This window comes from Nelusetta ayraudi, unplaced genomic scaffold, assembly GCF_046127955.1.
Source record: "Nelusetta ayraudi isolate G7.1 ecotype Tasmania unplaced genomic scaffold, CSIRO-AGI_Nayr_v1 ptg000048l, whole genome shotgun sequence".
Lineage (NCBI taxonomy): Eukaryota > Metazoa > Chordata > Actinopteri > Tetraodontiformes > Monacanthidae > Nelusetta > Nelusetta ayraudi.
The window spans coordinates 12,699,951-12,720,166 of NW_027466098.1; the positions used below are offsets into that span (position 1 = coordinate 12,699,951).

Consider the following 20,216-nt stretch of genomic DNA (forward strand, 5'->3'; position numbering starts at 1 on the left):
GTTCAAGGGGGTGTGCGAGAGATTTTAGAGGGATTGTGAGTTTATGTGATTAGTTTTGACATTTATCTCTAAACGTGAGAGAGAGAGATTTCATTTTGGATGAACCAGTGGATTTTTTTTTATTTTTTTTTTAAAGCGCATGCTGAATCCATTCCAGGTAATCCATCCAGCGAAAGAAGTTCATGTGATTTTCTTCTTACAGATGTGCTGCCTGCTGGATTTAATCCTGCAATTTGATTCCATCTCTGATGTTGTAAACTTAGCTCGAAAATCACAACCAAGGAAGGGCAATTGCACAACAGTTTAACATTTAACACCTTCTCTGTGTTCATCAGGCTACTCTAATGAGCCAAATCAGACCAAATCAAACCAAATGAAGACAAATTGGATGGATTGGAATTTAAAGATTGAAATTAGATGGAAAATTTCAGATTGGAAATTAAAGTATTTACACAATAAGCCATCGGCGTGATCGGTATTGTAGGTGTGCATGATCAAAAGTGTTGAAAGGTGCAGAGCAAAGCAGAGGACTGGAGGGCTGAGAAGCAGCAGCAAGAGGGCAGTTAACCTCCAGGCAAACTACTTCAAGGCAGGAACCTCTGGACGCCACAGGTGTTCTCCATTCCTGAATCAGGTGCCTGCAGAGGTTAGTATAGTATAGCGCCCCCAAGAGGACCCCAGGCGCTGTCTTTGTTCAGTTTGTGCAAATTGTACCATTAGTATGAATGCAGAGCGGATGCAGCTTTTGCTTGACTTGTGTGTCTGACGACGTGACACACCACACTGAACACTTTCTACACTAATTGCCAGTTAAAGACCCCCGTACAAAGCCATGTCAAAGTGCCATTAGATTCCAGTGGCAGCTCTCAGCAGATGTTACATTCTTTTGTCGCAAGTGAAAGGAAGCTCATCGCTCATGGAATCCAGCTGAAAACACTTTCAGATGGAGCTTGGCGAGATGGCTGCGAGGGAATCTTGCCCATCCAGCTGCATTGGAGCTGCATCTTGATCGATTGAATGGTTGTGGACATTACAAGGAGAAGCATGTGCGAGTCATTAGGCAGGAAAGTTCCTGCAAATTTGCTCATTTCAGACAATCCGCCGAGTCCCACAAAAAAAAAGGAGAGTCACATTAAAGAGCTTTGGGGTGATGCAGGTTGAGCCCCGCCTCCCCACACATTAAATGGAGTAATCGCACAATCCTGATCTGCACTCTGTCTCGCCCGGCCGCTCTCCAGATGTAATTATCCAGCTGTTTTCAGGCCGTGTTTTCTTTTCATTCAGCTGGAATAATGAGCGCTCTCCACGTCCTTGAGGATGATGGGAGAGTTGGACTTCGACCGAGCTGGGGAACAGGTACAGATCCCACGACGCAACAGTGAAATATACCCCCCCAAAAACCTGGCTTTTATGGCGTCTCTCATTCTACCACGCGGTGACGTTCTAATCAGAAACAGGCCGGGAGTGGATCGGGACCCGCGATGTGGAGGGCCGGATTAGAAAAGCTGTGAACAATTAAGATGCACGAGGGCACTGAGAAAAGGACTAAGGGTATCTGCTTATGTTAATTTCTTTGGATTAATCTAAGGAGCTTTTGAGTGCACTTCAGCGGGAGGGATTCTTAAAGCAGAGTGACTCTTCTCCCACTTTGGAGTCTGTCTGCATTAGTGGAGCCCAATGTGTTTGAGCACCAACTCCCCAGTCTGTGTGTGTGTGTGTGTGAGTGAGAAGTATGGGCGGCAAAACTCCTCCTTCCTCATGTGCCACCACAGGACAACAACTGGGGACACGAAGGGACGAGTGTGTGTGTGTGTGTGTGTGTGTGTGTGTGTGTGTGTGTGTGTGCGTGCGTGCGTGTGTCTGTGGTGTTGGCTGGCGCCGCGCTCGGCCCCGTGGCTGCAGCTCCAGATGTGATTCGTCTCTCTCGCTCTCTCACAGCAGAGGACGGCTCAGCACGCCCAGAGGAAGAGGACGAGGACGAGGAGGGGAGCAGGATGAAGAGCGAGCGCTGCAGGGAAACTGAGACGTGACCTCCTCCTCCTCCTCCTCCTCCTCCTCCACCTCCTCCTCCTCTTCTTCCTCCTCCGCTTCCTCCTCCCCCCGTGCAGCTATGTGACACATAACTCACCACAAGAGAAGTCTGAAGCTTTCAGGGGACGGCACAGAAATTCTCCACTTGGGTGGAGTGAGACTTTTTTTTTTCTCCCCCTTTTGTGTTGTTCTTTGCGAAAAATGCGACGCCCGTCACGCTGCGACCAGACTCCCCTCCGCTCTGGAAACGCAGCCCAGCCGTCACAGTGGGATGACAAAATTATATTTGTGGACGTTATTTTAGAGAGAGGAGAGAATGGGGGCGCTGCGTTGCATTGTTGTCTGTTTTTGTTTTTGGCGTCGACCGCACGGATTTGGCAGGACGGACCGCTGTGTGCCAAACTTTTCTCACTTGTCATTATCCGCTGCTGCGACGCAAGGACAATGTGATTTACGCCCAGGCTGGAAGTGTGGTAACCATCTAGTCACAATGCAGAGATCGGGCTTTGTAATTTATTGTACAAGTATAGCTTTTTTTGTTAATGCTTGCGTAACATTTTTTTTTTTTTTTGCAGTTTGGAGGGAAAAAAAAATCAAGATCCTTTTGAATCCCGCAGGCGTCGAAACCCAAAAGTGCTCATATTTGAAGAATCCAGTGCGGCGTCCGGGTCCGACGCTAACTGAAAACGTTGCGCATTTCTGTTTTCACCTCGAAAACAATTTACAGAGGTTCCACTTTCATTTTGTTTGAGACCATTTCAGCCAATCTCAGAGGGCAGAACGGTGGCCTGCCTGTGAGTGTGGGCGCCACCACCATGGCCCCCTTTGTGACATCACAACGGGCTGTTTTCCAAAGCTTGAAAGCAAGCCAAAAAAGTAAAGGATTGATTTTCTGGTTTCGGAGGAGTTCGTCATGCTGTCAGAAAATGAATGACTTTGAGGATCACTGATTAGGTTCGGCATGGCCGACCTCAGGGCAGAGGAATGTGGACGTGCCCGTGTCCGCTCTAACTACCATTAAACAATGATGTGCGCCGAGCGGCAGGCCCGCTTGGTGACACATATCAAACACACCTTGATGTTACTGATTAACGAGTGACGACACACTGTCAAAAACGCTGACTGCCAATGTGTCAGGAGTCGATGTCCTGACTTACCAGCACACCCAGAGACGTCCAGTCAACTGTCAGGCCTGCTTGTATAAGGGAATGAAGGTTTATTATATAAAAAAATGTTTTTTATGAGATTTTTGTGTGTGGAAGACTGGTAAGATTGGTAACGAACCTGAAATGTTTTTAATTTTCGAAGGTTTAATCACCTTTAATATGCTTGTTGTTTTAATTGGTTTGGACTGCTGATATATAATTTAACGATTATGTGTTTTTATTGTGGCTTTTTTTTTCTTTTGTTTTGTCTGTGTCCACTGGTTATGTTTGGCGAAATGTATTTATTATGTTTTTTATGAAAATGAAATATTGAAAAAAGATTTTTCAGGGTTTTGACTGAGCACTTGAGCTCCAGTGATATCAGACATACACACAATGTGCGGACACACTTGCATATGCTTCGTCACACAATGGATCCTCCCCCACAAAGAAACAAAAAGCGTCACCTAACCGCTTATGAAAATTGACATAATCCTCCTCCTCCTCCTCCTCCTCCTCCTCCTCCCCTTTTTTCTTTTCCTGCTTGATAATTGTCAGACAGTCCCCACAACAAACAGCGTAACGAGCCCAAGTCTCGCTTTAACGATGTGGCGGCACGTTCGAAATTGTAATAAATTCAAAAAGGCCTTGTGTGTGTGTGTGTGTGCGGACACCGGCCAGTCCTGCTCCAGATCCACCGCGCCGGACAGATTTCTTAATCCTATTAACTCAACACTCTTTGCCGGGGGCCAAATATCGCTAATTAACATGCCCAATTAGCAGTGGTGCAGGAGCGAATTCCTGCACGACAATGGTTGTCATGGTCCGAATGGGTAATGCAATTAGAGATGATTGTTTAAGCCTGCCCACCCGATTCAATTACACTCGTGCAGCTGACAATTACTGCCTGGCTGTTTGAGGCGCGCGGCTAACGAATGACATCAGGACGAGCCTCCACCTTGCATTAGCGCGTTCCGGCATGTGTTTTCACAAGTTGGCTGTCGAAGGGACACCGCATTTCTCTCAAGTTGCACAGTGAGTGAGATCTCCGGCCTTCCGGGTGAAGAACAGAAGCCAACGAGATTTATGGCAGATATTTCAGCGTTGCGACTGCCCCGGCGTGTGAATCTTTGACACTGTTTTGAAACAGTGAATAAATAAAAATCCTTCCACCGCTCGCGCCAGGTTATAAAATTTGTAGTGGAACTTGAGGGGACGCGGCTCTCGGCGGAGAAGAATGAGCTCATTGTTTTTCGTCTCCGGCCCTCGGTTGAAAAAGATCACGTCCCACAGCTTCAGACATCCTGGAATCGCGGAGGGATGTGATTTTTATTAAAAGCAGGGAGGGTCTGTTTGTGTATGAACTGCTCAGATTTAATAAAGTCCAAAAGAAAAATCTATTTCTCTCATCATATACGCCTGCGAAAAACCCACAGCGCAGAGCAGCCTGCGTACGGGCTGAATGCGAATGTAGATTTTCTTTTCCCCTCGCTAAAGACGAGATGAAACCGTGTTGAAATCTGCGACTGTGTCCACTTTAGGGAAACATTTCTGTGTGGCAGACCGTCCTCTGTAGTCCTCAGCTGGGGGGGGTGGGGGTCGGAAGGGGGTTGCTGGACCAATCAAAGCACGGCTGCCGATGCACATGTGTTTATGTTTTGCTTTTTCGTCAGAAACTGGAGCATGTGACCCGTCTGCTCCCCGTCGCTTCCTGTAGAAAAAGGAGCAGTTCAACTGGTTTCGTTTGCTGTTCGCATGTCGTCGTCCCAGCAGTGTTGACAGTGAGGGGCCGTGTGTACGTACGTGTGTGTGTGTGTGTGTGTGTGTGTGTGTGTGTGTGTGTGTGTGCGTGTGTGTGTGTGTAGAGAGTCACATTTGTTTTGTTAGGAAATGGGCTCTTGTGTGTCTGTGTCTGTGTCGTTCTCACGGTTCACATGTGAACCGCTGCTGTTGTTGTTACTGCCGCTCGGCTCTACAGTGCAGTGCCACCAAATCCAATCCCAGTCGGTTCAAACGGCATTCGGCAAGATGGTGCAGGATCAACAATACATTGTTCTTAATGCGGTGATGAAAAGGCACATTTTGCGTGTTTATCACCCATCACTGATTCTCATTAAGATGAGAAACAAAAAGATCCTTCCTGGATTTTTATTTATCTTCTATTTTCTTTTTTCTTTTTTTTTAAGGTGTCACCTTCTAAAATCCGAGGAGCAGCTACCCGCCGCCAGTAATTGCCGGCTTTGTGTCAGGGGCAGCTTGGCCCCGGCAACAAAAACATCAATTGTTTCCAATTGGCAGAATTTCCTTCCCTCAGCCGCGGCTGTGGCCAATCAGGGTCCGGCACGGTGGAGACGGAGCGCCGCTCACTGTGGCAACCTCCTCCTCCGTCTCATTTACACCCCTCGCGCTCACACTCAGCCTCCACCTCTCCGTTTTTCACCACTAAACGGTACTGGGGGGGGAGAGAGTAACGCGGAAAAAAAAAAAGATTCCTCACCTGGCCGAAGGAGGAGGATGAAGCGGACGACCTCTTTCTCCCAACAAACCAGGGAGATTAAAGGGTCCGTGTTTATCGCAGAGGATGACGACTGCAAAACCAGTAAGACGCAGAGCGCCCCCTGCCTGCCGGCTGTCCGGCCGGCCGGCCAGGCTGACTGATATGTGGGCGGCGTTGTGCCGTTTTCAATGCCGCTGGGTTCAAAAAGACAAACTGCGGGTTATTTGAGTAACCCCTCGCCTGACCGCGCCGACGCACAGGAACAAACACACTAAACACACGCGCTAACATTAGCATGCAGGCTGGAAGACTGGGAAGCCCCCACACCGTCCCCGCCCCCCTCCACCACCACTACCGCTGCCACCCCCCCCAGTGAGGAGACCTGTTTGACACTGGGCTGCAAGTGTTTATTCCCCTGCCCCTTTGAAATGACTGCGTTTCCACGGTGTGCCTGTATGTGTGTGTGTGTGTGTGTGTGTGTGTGTGTGTGTGTGTGTGTGTGTGTGGTGGGTGGGGGAGGGGGTAGAGGGTAGAGGGAGCAAAGCCATGTTTAGAGGATAATCTTGTCTGGACCATCTGGTCAAGATTTCACTCACTTTTCTTTGATTTTTTTTTTTTTTTGTCGGCAATTTTTCATTCCTTGCAAAGAATGAAGACATTTTGCTCGCAGCCTCGATTGACAGCAAAGAATTTACACGCAGAAGAGGGACGGTGGCGACTCGGACGGCAGCTTGTCCGGCCGCCCCTCAGCGGCATAATCTATACTTACACCATTACTGATCACTTGCAGTTGCCTCTGCCCCATCTGGATGCTGCGGCAATCCCATTGGCCAGCGGGCTTAATCACTGTTGACAGAGGAAATTTAATCTAGATATCTTGGTGATGATGAAAGTGGTTGTAATAGGATTAAAGTGGGCTCGACAGGCTTTGGACATGGCTACAGGGCATTACTGCATGACGACAACGCGGCGCGGTGCGGCGCAGCGCGCCGACGATAATGTGCAACCGGCCGCGCGCTTGCTGCAACGGCCGGCGCTGGAAACCGCGGCGTGCAGGCATTCGCTCGGTCAAATTGAACTGTGAAGGTGGAGCCAAGCCGCTTGATGGACGCCAACTCGTTCCTCAATCGATGAATGCTGAGAGTTTTTTGGCGCCGCCGTCGAGACCAGCTGGCCAACTCACAGTTGATGATTTGAGATTTGAAATAAAAAATGATGACTAACTTTCTAGAAGCACTGCATGCACATCCTATAAAACTGTTGTTTAAAGAAGAATTCGCCCAATCTGACTTTTTAAAAAAAGCACTTTGATTGTTCACTTTCTTCACAGCCCATCTGCTCACTCTTTATTTTTCATCTAATCACTCTGAGGAATGTGCTGCCTCTCCTGCACAATATCCAAAAGTGTCCTCTGCTGCTCAGTATAAAGATGCATCCGAACTGAAACTCGTTGGCCGGTGGGTCTTTTTTTTTGTTGTTGCAGTAAATGAATATCACAGCAAGGTGAGTGACTTTGTCTTAAAACGTCCACACTGTGAGACCAATGCAACAACCAATCAAAGGTTTCGCACAACGAGTTTCCTCCTCCGTGCCGACAATATCATCAGCAACAAGCCGAGATGCTGATTATTTTTGACACAAGTGATAAGAACATCAATCTTGTCGCAAAGGATGCATATCAGCTGAGCCAGTAGCTGCTGCTCAGTCTTCTTAAATGGGCTGTTGAATAATAATAAAATACATTTCTGCAAATAACACTCCTCACATCTGTCCATATGTCTTGGTGTGTCGCTGCAGCCAAACCATCTGAAGTGGGCGTGACAATTTATTCAGAAAACACAGTGATAAAATCTGAATTTATGAGTTAAGTTTCAACTGGACATGTTTTTCTTCCCACCAGCATCAGTGGCAAGAAATACAGTGAACGATATAAATGTAAACTACATATAATAAAAATAAAGCACAAACGTGCCTGGACTGAGCAAACACAGCGTGAGGTTATCAACATTAGCGTGCCAGCATTGAGAGCAAGTGGGAAGTATGATGACGGGCTACAGTAGATGGGGGACGGTCCATTTTGTACCAAAGGCAACTTTATATTCTGACACAAGCTTTAAATGATGGTTATCCTACAAAACGATCAGTTGGACCCAGAAACGAGACGCAAAAATAGACCCAGTGGCCGTAAAAAAAAGTCTATTTTTGTTCACATCTCTGCCATGTGGCCTTTTACCATATGAGCAGATTATGGGTTGGAGCCTCAGAGAGCCACTGCTTAGGGCACAAGGGCTGGATTTGGGCAAGGGAAGAACTCCAGCACATCACACAGCAATCTTTATTAGTGAGAGACTTTGAGTGAGGCATTGAATTGGTGAAATGTGAGCTTTAGCTAGTTTAATTAGCATTGATGTGTGTTTACTTGTTCTTTTTAGTGATTATTTACACATTTTCCCACTTGGCTGTGTCTAATTTGCAGTGTGTTATGTCCCTAATGAAGAAGAAAGAAAGAAAAGCTCTACATTTTTTTTAATCATATCAGCTGCTAAAGAAAATTTCACAGTTTGTGAGCTAAGGTATATGGCACTTGTATATGTTATACAAGTGCATTTATATATTTGTCCAAAGAAAAAAAAAAGAAAAAAAAAAGACTCATCTCTCTCAACTTAGTTTCACAGATAAACTCAATGATTTTTAATTTGGTCATGTCCTTACACATTTAGGATGATTAGGGTCTCATAGTAGAGTATTTTTGTATTTATTCATATACTGTATGTATATTGCATTGTATCTCTTTTTTTTTTTGTTTCATCTAATATATTTCTTTCTGAATGTATCAGCTTGAAATGTTTTTTCGAAGTTGGATTGTTTTTGTTTGTTTTCTTTTTCAGAGAGATTTAATGCAGGATGGCGTCACAACTGTAGTTGGACCTGCACCCAATTGCACAACTCAGATACAAGGTCCGCCAACATTATTTAATCACAAAGTCCAAATTGAAAAAAAAAAACAAAAAACAAAAAATCAACGTCAAAGAGCAAAACAGTCCAACGGAAATGGTAACGAAGAATCTAGTCTGTCATCATCATGTGTGGCTCTGACCGTATGTCCCTCTTTGAAATGATCAAATAAGACTTATTACTAAGCAGCAGTAGGAGCGTGCAGCACAGTCACAGTGACATTCTTTATTGCCCTGCTTCTTTTTTTTTTTTCATGTGGATGAGCAGGAAGCCTGGGGAGGCTCTCATGCTGCAGGGACGATTTGTCATCGTGTCTGTCGACTCATGTAAGCAGCGGCCACTGAGGAGGCCTTTCAGGTTCACCGACTGCGACAAGGTAAACCTCCCGCGCACACACGCTGCACACAGCCGTGCAAGTTAAACATGCACTTATCTTTAAAAAAAAAAAAGCCACTCATTAAAATACCAAACCGTGGGAGAGAACTTTATTCTGGGACATATGCAGAGAAAATGTATTCTCACAGTGAGGAGAAATGTTTGTCCCGAATGAATGTTTGACCTTTGCCCTGCTTTATTCTGAAAAACGCTTCAAGCTATTTTTTTTTTAATTTGCTCACTTGGATATCATGCTCAATACGGAATCCAAGATATTTTTATTCAAATTAAAGTTATTGTAATGCAGGCAAAAGAACATACACTCCTTCAACAAACACACACACACACAACAAGAGAACAGGCTAATGCTAATGACAACCTGCCGGACAAAAAATACAGAAGGAAAAACCAAGGTGAACGCTCTGGCTGCAGTATTATGTACTTACTTTATCACTTGACATTGTCCATATGTCCACAGAGTGGTGGTGGTCCTGGTATGTCCTTGTTCTGTTAAGGTTCACAGCGGAGATTCTGATGGTTGGACAGAAAAGCAGGTTTGTTATGGTTGTACATGTAGTGCAAAAAAATACAATCTAGCAGCAAAATGACATCACATCCTGCCCTTTTCACTTTGAGCAGCAGCAAGGTAGCACCTCCATAGAGGCTGTGACCTTTTTTTTAATATACATTTTACATCAGCAAATTCTAGTAGATGAGTTATGATGCAAGAAAAGAAAATGGAATTTACCAAAACAACATTTTACCTTGCGTATCTACACTGTTATCGTGACTGTTTGCTCAAACGCAGTATAGTAACTAATTTCTGCCCCTAAAATCCTGTTTTTTGTGAAAATAATACATACATCATGTGTCTACAGAATAATCTAATAACCTAACAAATGGGGAACTCTTGTGTGTTTTGGAACCAGACAACTTTACTTATCCCGAAAGCAAGTAAAGCAACCACTGTTACAATCACAAACACCAAGCACAAACTGAAAAGATTACAAGTAAATGAATGAGAGTGGATGGAAGAAATGAAAACAGTGATAATAGTGAATAAGTGAAGCTGTGATTTATGGGACATTCTTTGAAATTGCGAAGAAACGAAACAAAAATAGTGACTTGTTTTCCTCACTGCGGCTGTTTCAGGATCTGTTCCGGTATCTTGGAGCAGAGCCTGACGATACTGGCCTTATTATCAGTCCCTTTAATGCAGCTGCCCATTACCAAGCGTTCTCCTCCAGACCAGTTTGTCAATCTGTTAGAGATTAAGCTGCTGGCAGCTCGCCAAGTTGTCGGAGATGGAGAGATGGAAAGTATCATCCTACACCCTGGATGGACGGCTGCACTTTGCAGGCACAGGATTAAGTCCGTCCAGTAGGTGGCTGATGCTGCCTTCTTCTTTCCCGTTCGGAAAATAAGTCCAGCCTTTCCGATTTGATGACTTCTGTTTCTTGAATTGTGCAGCCAGGACTGTGAGATTAGACTTTATGGTAAACATTTACGACCCGGAACCTCTTGACAGAACCCAGTCTGTGATCTAACACATAAGGTGCTTGGAAACATTTGGAAGGGGTGTGAGTGGGTGGCAGGGGCATCTCCACTATCTGTGGTGTGGAAGCTATTTGATCTACAGTGGCGGAAGTGTTGAGCTGGCAGACCATCAAACTGCTGATGACTCATGTGTGGCCAGACGGGCAAAGTGTTTTATGATCACTTTTTGAGTGATTTACTGTAAGGGCAGGAGTTGAGCACGCTTCCTCGTCACGTCGACTGTGCAGTATTTCAGGTGTGACGCGCGCTCAGTTTACACCTTCACGGCTCTTCTGGCCCGGGGTGGATAAGTCTAATTACAATAATGACTCAAAGCCTGCGTGACTTATTTTTCACAGCTTTTCACCTACGTGGGTTGGGCGAGGTGACACTGCCAGAGGATTAGATTGAAGTTATTCTGAGACACTTTCCAATAGGGTTAGATTACATAATCATCTACCTATGAATGTAGGTGGTAGTCAGACTTACGCAATGGTGACGGTGTCTTAAGCAATCCAATGTACAGTTGGAGTATGACGTGTGAAGTAATCGATTCAATGTGAGAAAGGAATCGAATTAATATCAGCTTGAGTGTTGCTGTATTTGAATACTGAAGTATTGATACCCAGATACTACTTGATTACAGGGCAACACTTTGCTTGTTAAATGATAATCAGTTAATAAACCTACAATGTGTCATTTTACAGGTTGAGTTAAAAGATTGATGGACAAGTCAATCTTAATCATAGTTTCCTTGTACCTCTTCAGAAAATGTTTTCAGTCCAGGAAATATAATATGTGTGACGTCACAAAGGGCACTAATCCCTTACTGGTGACTCCTCATGGTCTCCTTGTTTCCTTCCAAAAATGATGGAAAGTGCATCAAAGCATCAGCGCAAGTGGAGGGGTAAAAGAGGTCACAAACAGAGGGCTAAGCATGATGTTCCCTGGAGATGTGTAGCTCTATTTGGGGTAATTTGTCATGGGAGGCTGCTCCACTGGAGTACAGCATGAAAATAAAGACCTGAACTCGGCTATAATGTGGGAGCCTGACTAAAGATCCTTAACTTATGGTTTGTTTTTTGAACAATTTACACGCAGCCGTGTTCAGTCCCTGCACTGTGGGGCAGAGCTGCATCGCTCCAGGAGGAGGGACGACAACATGGCACCGCTTCACAAACTGCTGCTCCCCTTTGATGTGGAGCCCTTTTCTTTTTTTTTTTTATTCTTCGGTAAAGAAAAAGCCTCATGGGTTGGGCTTCACCACCGCCGCCACTAACACCAACATCTCCTCCTACTCCTTAAACACAGCAGCTGCCTTGTGAATGTCGACATACGCCGACCAAAGGTTGGGCCGAAGCTCAGCCAGGAACCAGGAACAGGAGCAGGAGTGTGTTCGCATACCTGCAGCTTGTTTACCGAGCGAGCCGAGAGCTGAGAGGACAGCTTTAACGCCAGAGCAGAGCCAGAGGGCAGCGCCGTACGGCGGGCCGCACGTGACCCACTCTGCATGGGAAACATGCAGGGAGTTGGCTAACGTGTAATTAGCAGTTGCTATTTTCATGCTGCATCGCCCCGGAGCGACTCCAAAGCTGCCGTTTGAGCACAACATGCCAGGAAAAGGCTGAGAGTTTGTGCGAGGGTCTGAGGGAGAGACGGGATGGGACGAGCCAGGCTGGAGGACCCCTGTCAGAAAACAACTTAATGGCTCTTCTCACTGTGAAGAGAATTCATTGCAGATGCCCAACATCAAGATAAAAGTTGTTTCTTTTTTTTAATGACGTCGGTAAATGAAGTGCGCTGCATGGCTAAACCAGATGTTCACTTCTTGAGTGGAAAAAGTAGTTTGAGAGAAATGAAAAGTCGTCGGAAGATTTTGGCCCCCACGGTCGCGGAGAAAATGAAAAACAGCTCCGTCTTCCTGAGGGACCTCTCGACGACTTTCACATTAAAAGCTTGTTTTCCTCCTGCGCTGAACATCATCCAAACTGCCGTCTCATGCAAACGCCTGGCACGGCTTCAAAGCCGGGCTGGTGTCCGCCTCGCTTCCTCTGCTCTCCCTGGCTTCCTCTCGTCTCGACCATCTTTGGAACAGACTGGGGGGGGGAAAAAAGCGGCCGGGTAGAGAGCGACTTCACCTCTGACCCAGATCACCAAGTGAATGGAGGTAAAAAAAAAATAAAAAATTGCTGTGTTGCGTTGGTCTTGGAACTGGAACACAATCTCAGTTTATTCCGATAACTGATTTCGTTTTAGTTTGCCAACAGCAAAAGCCATCATGTGTAATGTGTAAGGGAATCTCCTGGAGATGCTGTCATATTAATCCAAGTCCTCCAAGGGATAGAACACTCAGTTGATGCGGGGAAGTTGCACTGAACCGAGCCAACCTTCCAACCATTTTTATAGCACTGTTTATCCTGGAGATGGTGCTGGAGTCTGTCCCCATCTTGGGGGAAAAGGTGGGGAACACGCTGGAAAAGTCATCAGTTTTTTTTGTTTTTGTTTTATTTTATGCTGAGAGGCAAACAAACGTCCACAGTCACAGCTATTGAAGACTTGGAGCTGCTGTTTACTCTAAAGTGCACGTTTCTGGACTATAGGAAAAAGTGAATAAGTCAAAGTACCTGGAAAGAATCACAGCCAGACTCAGGGAGCAGAACAGCCTCCACACACACAGAGTCAGAAACCTTCTTGGTGTGAACACTGCAGAGCAGTGACTGGCATGAACTGACCGCAGACGGCGAATTGACAGCGTGTGTTTCTCTGCCCTCACCTTTGACTCCCTGAGCAGGCGCCGCAGCCGTTAGCGCTGTCGCTAGCATGTGAAGCTAGTCCTCCAGGGCCTTTTCTGCATGTTCTCCGTGTGGTTCTCTTCAGGTTCTCCGGCTTCCTCGCACACGACACACACGGCAGGCTGACTGGCAACAGGAAATTGTCTGCAGGTGTGAGCGTGGGTGTGGATGGCTGCTGTCTCGAAATGTGACCCTGCGATGAACTGGCAACCTGTGTGGGGTGTAACCCCGCCCCTAGAAGACTGCTGGGATTGGCTCATGCAGCCACATGAACCCCAAGTGCAGGAGAGATACTGGTAGAAAATGGATGGATGGACATTTTCATTTCTAAAAGTGTTGTTTTAAAAAAACAAAACCAAAAAAAACCCCTGAAGTCTAACAAAGTTATGTAGCATGCTAACCTGCTGACACGCTCACACGTCCCAATTGCAATGACCAGAGTGAGAATCTAGTGACCCTAGTATTGTAGTACTCAAGATTGGACCACTTTTTAAGGGTCACGGTCTTGACTCGGACTCGGAGGCCTATTTACTCGGCCTTGTCTCGGTCTCTGACTGGACGAACTCTGGATTTTTGATTAAGACGGGTCAAGACTCAGCCATCTCTACAATGACAGACAATAAGGGAAAAGAATCCAGCTGATGCCTTTAATGCTCAGTTTGTGACATCCAGAGTAACAAAGCCCCTTATTCCTCGTTTATTTTTTTTAATTTTATGAAGAAAAGTTGTTTTTTTGAAAATGGTTCAAAATAGTTGGCAAAGCAGCAACATGTTCAAGGAAATTATGAAAAGATAGCTTGCTGAAAAGAGATGTTGCTGTTCATTTTGAAAGCAAACTTGAATTTATAAAAGATACTGTCGATTTTTTCTGTTTTGTTGTTATTTTTCTTTGATGTATAAAGTCTTGGTCTCGAACTCTAAATGTCTTGGTCTTGTCTCGATCTTGATACTCTCTAGTCTTGATAATGTCTTGATCTGGGTTGGTGCGGTCTTGACTACAACACTAAGTGACCCTCTGAAGAGATATCCGGACGTATCAAGGACGTGTGTTTGTTTTGGATTGTAGGATGAACTGTCCCTTTAAAATAGCAAATGAGACAATGCCAGCCAGTCAAACTGGTTATGCGAGTGTAAAGTTACCGTCTGGTTTCATGCTCACAGTGGCATCAACAACATTCGTCTGTCTGGTATGAATCACACACCAGAGAGAATATTCTAGATGAGTCACGATCTTTAAACGTAACTTAACTTAACACCCAAGAAGTAGCGTCTATTTCAGGCGTCAAGTTTACTCACTTGTGTTTGTCCAGAAGCCATGAAGCTCCGTCCCCTGCTGTCGCTGTGTGTTCGAGCTTCTCCACAGTCTGTGCTTGCGCCTGACACCACACGCCGACGCCACAGTAATATATGGTATTTTTTTATTTCAATTAAGAAATTGACAAGCACTCATCAATCGACATATTAAAACATTTGCGCCATAAGTAAAGACTCACATGACGGCTCCCTAAAATAAATACTTTAAAGAGGAAATACTCAGAATACAGACAGAGTATGTGAGGCTCAAACCACGAGTACAAACAACTTATCCAAATGTCCAAGAGACGAACGAGTCTGAAAATCTCAAAGTCAACCCCGACTCTCCAATGAAAGGTGTTTGTATAAAACAGCTAAGTCTTTTTTTTTTTTTAAAAATACACAATCTTACAAAAAAAGGTTTTTTTTTTTTACATCTCCTCACTTCTTCCACACCACTGGAAAATATCAGCTGGCATTATGAAAGGAAATCATACATGTTTCCATGTCGAGTAATAAAAAGACAGAATGTGCTTCTGCATTTTTTTTTTTTTTTTTTTACATTAGTATTCACAAACGTAACGATCGTACCCCGACCCATGAACGTCCTCCGATGGCGCCCGCCATGCAGACGGGTAAGTGCATTCAGCGTCTTTCCCCCGCCCCACCACCAACAGTCCGCCATCCAAACCAGGGTCTTTGAACGTCTCACAGCAGAGTGTCCATCGTCTCTTAAGGTCATCTCACCAACAGCATTCACATTTCTTTTGTATACAAAAACAAAATGGAGAACTTTAAAAAAACGAAACAAAAAAAAAAGAGCATCATTTGTTGACAAGTGTCCACTTGGATGGTCCGATAAAGAGACAGAGAAGCCGTCCGTGGGAGTGGGTTTCAAGAATACAGGTTACAGTACAATAAAAAATAATAAAAATGTTTAAAAAAAAAAAAAAAAAAAAGACGTGGTCCAGGTGTTTGCACATGAAGCATGCATGTGTGTTCAAACGCTGCCCTGCTCGGCCCCCTTAGACTCTCATGCGAAGACGTACTTTTTTTTTTTCGTAAGAAAGAAAAAACAAAAGGCCACGTGGCTTTTCCTTCACTGCTCAGTCGTCCCCGCAACAGACAACTGGCCTCTCGGTGCGCTCTGCCCGTGCGAAGACTTTCAAAAGGTGCTTTTCTCGCCCACCCCCCCACCACCTCTCCATCCCCCTACTGATAAGTCCCCACAGTGGACGCGAAGACTCGTGAAGTTTGGTACAGCTGCATGCTCCAGAAGAAGAGTCTTGACGGCCGGGTATCAGACCACCACTGACCGAAAACACGACGGCGGGAGGCCGGGCACGCGGCGGAGAGGCGGGAACTCTGGAGGAACAGTTTGGCATTCGAGGAAGTGGAAGTTCTTGCATCTTGTGCAGAAGAATTACACGGACACAGCTTTTCTTTTTTTTTTTTATGATTTTTTTCTCTCCAACACTGAGCTGCAGCTCATGACATTGTTTTTAAGAGTAAATAAAAAATTGGACAAACTATTTTGTGAGCGTACTCTTGCTTTTAAACATAGAAGAAAAATAACATTACAGTTTGTAGGTTCCACTTCTCATTCTTGTATTTTTTTCTGCTGTTCGCAGCTTCATACTGAGCGGACAGACAGACAGACAGACAGACAGACAGACAGACAGACAGACAGACAGACAATGCATGCATTGGTCGCATTGATCTCGTTCAATCCAGCCAAAATGTCAAACTATTCCCTCAAAATGTGAAAAAAAAAAAAAACACAAAGGTTAAAGCTGCGAGTTTCTCACTTGGGAACATCGATTGGATGTTTTTGCGTAGTCACTTACGGAGCGCTCGCGTTTGTTAAGGGATCAATAGGCGTGTACTGTACGAGCGTGGTAAAAACAAAGGCAGTGAGGCTTGAGCTGGAGTCTGCTGAGCCCCCCTCGCCTGCGGATCCTCGCCGACCAGCTACCAATAACCCCCCCCCCTCCCCCCACCCCACCCAACCCCCCCATCACCCACCGCCAAGCCCTTCGCTCTCTCTTTGTATAGCTTCTTCCATAATCTTTCAACACGTACACTGTGGAAACAACAACAAATATATAACTTAAGATAAACTTTCTAGGCACTGTTTGATTTCCAAGGCTTTTTGCTGCAGACTGTGATAAAAGGTCGACAAACGGATTCGCAAAGAAATAAAATGAAGAAAGAAGGAAACACCGGGTTGAGGGGAGGGGGGAGCGATGGTTCTGCGGCCCAAACGCTCTCGATGTCCTCTGCGATACATCTAGGTCCTCCGAGTCAGCGCACGCCGCCAAACAGACTTGCTTCAAGCTCTTTGCTGGAGAGGCTGTCAGGGCAGAAAGTATCTAAAGGGTAAGTGAGTAGAAGTCGTAAAATGTTAGCCTATCCTTCTCCTTTGAGGGCAAAAAAAAAAAAAGCCCAGACAGCGAGGTCTTAGGACATTATTTTCTGGGGAATCTCTATCGAAGCCTTGACGAAGATGCAGTTGTCTCGGATGTAGTTCCTCTTCTTGATCTCCTCGTGCGAGATGAACTTGGGGTAGCCGAAGCCCAGGGTGCTCTCGTCCAGCGAGTTGCGGCTGCTGCTGGGCTTCTGGAAGTTCTTCCAGTTGGGGTCGGGGTTGAAGGTCTCGGTGATGTGCTGGGGTTTGGAGAGCGACGGGTCGCTCTGGTCCAGGATGGAGAAAGTCACCTTGTAGGAGAAGGGCCACTCCAGCAGGTTGTCGTACTCGCCGGGCAGCACGCGGATGTAGACGGAGAGGTGGGAGCCCTCGCCGCTGCCGTTGCCGTTGAGGAAGGCCGACACCTGCAGCTTGTAGCCGTAGCGGTGGGTGTAGAAGGGCGGGCTGAAGAACTCGTGGTTGCTCCGCAGCTTGGCCTCCTGCAGCTTGCGGGTGTAGTCGCTGAGCTTCCAGATGAGGACGCCGTCGTGGCTGACCGACAGCTCCTCCATCTCCCGCCGCAGCTCCAGGATCTCCTGCCGCTGGCGCCCCACCAGGTTGCACATCATGGTCAGGTGAGACTTGGTGGTGTCCTCCAGGTGACGGCCAATAGCCAGTTTGGGGCACTGATGGAGGAAGAAGATAAGATTTAAATCCAACGTGCAAAAAGATTTTATACGTCATGAAGTATCAAGTACAAGAGGAAGTGATTTTGTTCATTTTTTGATTCCTATATATGTTTAAGACATCTGGATGGCTTCTACTGTGCAGTTTTTAATATTCACATGACATCCATAACATTATACACCTTGTATGTATAGAAATATATGCATATTAAAAATGCATGCTTATGCCAAGACTCCAAAGACAGGAGATAAAGACAGGTAGAGCTAAAGATAGAGATGCACATACTGGAAGAAAATAAATAAATAAAAAATCTCTAAACTGATATTTTGGCTCTTGAAAGAAGAAAAAGAGAGAAAAAATGCCACCGCTTCGCAGACGGCGGAGGTTTTGAAAATCGTCCGATAAAAATAACACTCGTGCAACATCTGCTTCATCCTGGGCTGCAGGACAAAATAAATAAATAACGGGGGATGACTGTATATCTGCGTCTGTTCTTGGTGCACATGTCCGCGCTGAGTCACGCTGATGCCGGTTTTAAAAATAAACGCCCGATGCGCCGCGAGAAAATAAAAGTATCTTTCTCATTAAAACAGACCCTACAGGCGCACAAAGTCTGCTCATAACATCTTGAGCCCAGGACGGCGAGCCGAGCCAGAGGGAACGTGACGAGAACGCGAAGGGAAGCGCGTCTACCGCAGCGGCGCGTCTCTTCGCAGGCCAGGCGATGTTGGCCAATCTTACCCTGTGTTTGCAACCGGCGTCTTTGAAGGGGCAGAGGATGAGCGCGCTGCCGCAGTTGTCCTTCACGTGGTTAGCCAGATCCTCCCGGGCGATGTTGGGCGTCCCGCACTGGTTTGGACACTGGACAGGGAAGCGAGGGCAGTGGTACTGGTGGTTCTGCAATGCATAACATAAGACAGGAGGGAATTAATGTGTGAATAAGTGAAGGAGGGGGCTAGCGATAAAGACACGTTCTCCACGGGGCCGTAGGAGTCAAGAGGTAATTTAGAGCCACCAATTAGCCGACTTGCATTTATATGGAGTGTCTGGTGGAAACCCACACATGCACTGGAAAGAAACATGCAAACTTCACTCTGGAAAAGCAAATATATCAACTCCAAACTGCGCAGTAGAGACCGAATCTGAACTAATATATGTGCCCATGTGAAAATTAAAACGTCTGGGGGGAAAAAACAACACAGGTTTTTTGCATTTCGGGAACACGATGCGGGCAGAGGGTAACTGACAGTTAAGGCTCGGGCCATGCATGTGAGCTTCCACGTGAAAAAAAACCCGACAGCCAAACGAAACTGCAGATCTCACTAACGTCCGGCTGCCAGACAGGGATGCGATGAAATCACGGAAGCTCTCTGTGAGTCGCAAGAGATCCGCACGAGTCCCAATTTCTGAGAAAACTGCTCAGCTTGACGAGTTCCATCATGCCGAAATATAACGAGATCAGCGAGATACGGAGCGGTTGTTCGGGACGTAACAGGGGGAGGCCTGTGATGGGAAGCCGACCTGGATCGTGTCAAAGACGAACTCCTTGCCGCAGTACTTGCAGGGCTGCGTGCGCTTGGGACACTCGGCCATGCTGTGTTGGGACAGTAGTCGACGCATCATCCTCGCCCCGCACTTGTTCTCACAGTAGACGCTCTCCTGGGGACAGACGCCCTGGTGGTTCTGTGGGGAAACACACGGGACAGTTAACACAGGCTCTGCGCAGCTGGTTTACCAGAATTTTTATTTTGCATCTCGAAAAGATTTCATTTCTTGAGTGTTTTTCTTTTCTTTTTATGTATTTCTCATACATTCTTCTTTGATACATTTAGAAATATGGTTTAAATATATTAGTTTAATTACAATAAATTATTTACATCAAGACACGACGGACAAAAAAGAAAAATCAGTGGCCCTTGTGCAGAATAATAACAAAACCTGCATTGCTGAATAAAAAAAAATGATTGTATAACTGTTTGACAATTTCAGAAGAAAAAACTCTGCAAGATGCCACAATATGCCCGTGTCAGTGTTTTCACTGCGAGGACTGGCAGCTGTTACATCATCTAATTAAATCTCTCCATCTCTGAAGGCGAGCGCTCGAATGTCATTCATTAGTGTTGCCGAGATGTTTTTATTTTGTGTATTATTCCAAAGCGAGGGCCAAAAAGGTGGATAAATGGGCCCTTTGACTCGCGTGCGGAGGGGAAAGTGAGAGCTCCAGAGTCAATAAGGGGAGCGGGCAGCGAGAGGAATCCCCAGGGCAGGACAGTCAAACTTCATCTCCTCTCCCCTGCGCACGTGTTATTGCAAAACAAACCAGCAACTTTCCGCAGCACACGTGCACTCTTCTCCCCCCTCCCCGATGCTGCGCACAAAGATTTCTTTCACATAGGTGCTGAAACTGTTTTCAGCACGTTGGGATGTTTTGGGGCCAAGCCGGGAGACGGAAAATAAGAAAGGAAAAAAAAAAAAAAAAGCAATTCTGGTTGGGTGTT

General features: G+C 45.9%; 1 protein-coding gene across 1 annotated transcript in view; it reads right to left on the reverse strand.

The window, feature by feature from the left end:
- Positions 1-15,286: 15,286 nt before the first annotated feature.
- traf4a (tnf receptor-associated factor 4a) overlaps positions 15,287-20,216 on the reverse strand; it is a 30,498-nt gene continuing 25,568 nt past the window's right edge. The window contains exons 5-7 of the mRNA XM_076036405.1: positions 19,240-19,401; positions 18,460-18,615; positions 15,287-17,717 (exon numbers count right to left, since the gene is read on the reverse strand). Of these exons, the coding sequence (XP_075892520.1) occupies positions 17,085-17,717; positions 18,460-18,615; positions 19,240-19,401 (951 nt within the window). The 3' untranslated portion in view covers positions 15,287-17,084. The remainder of the gene's footprint in view (positions 17,718-18,459; positions 18,616-19,239; positions 19,402-20,216) is intronic.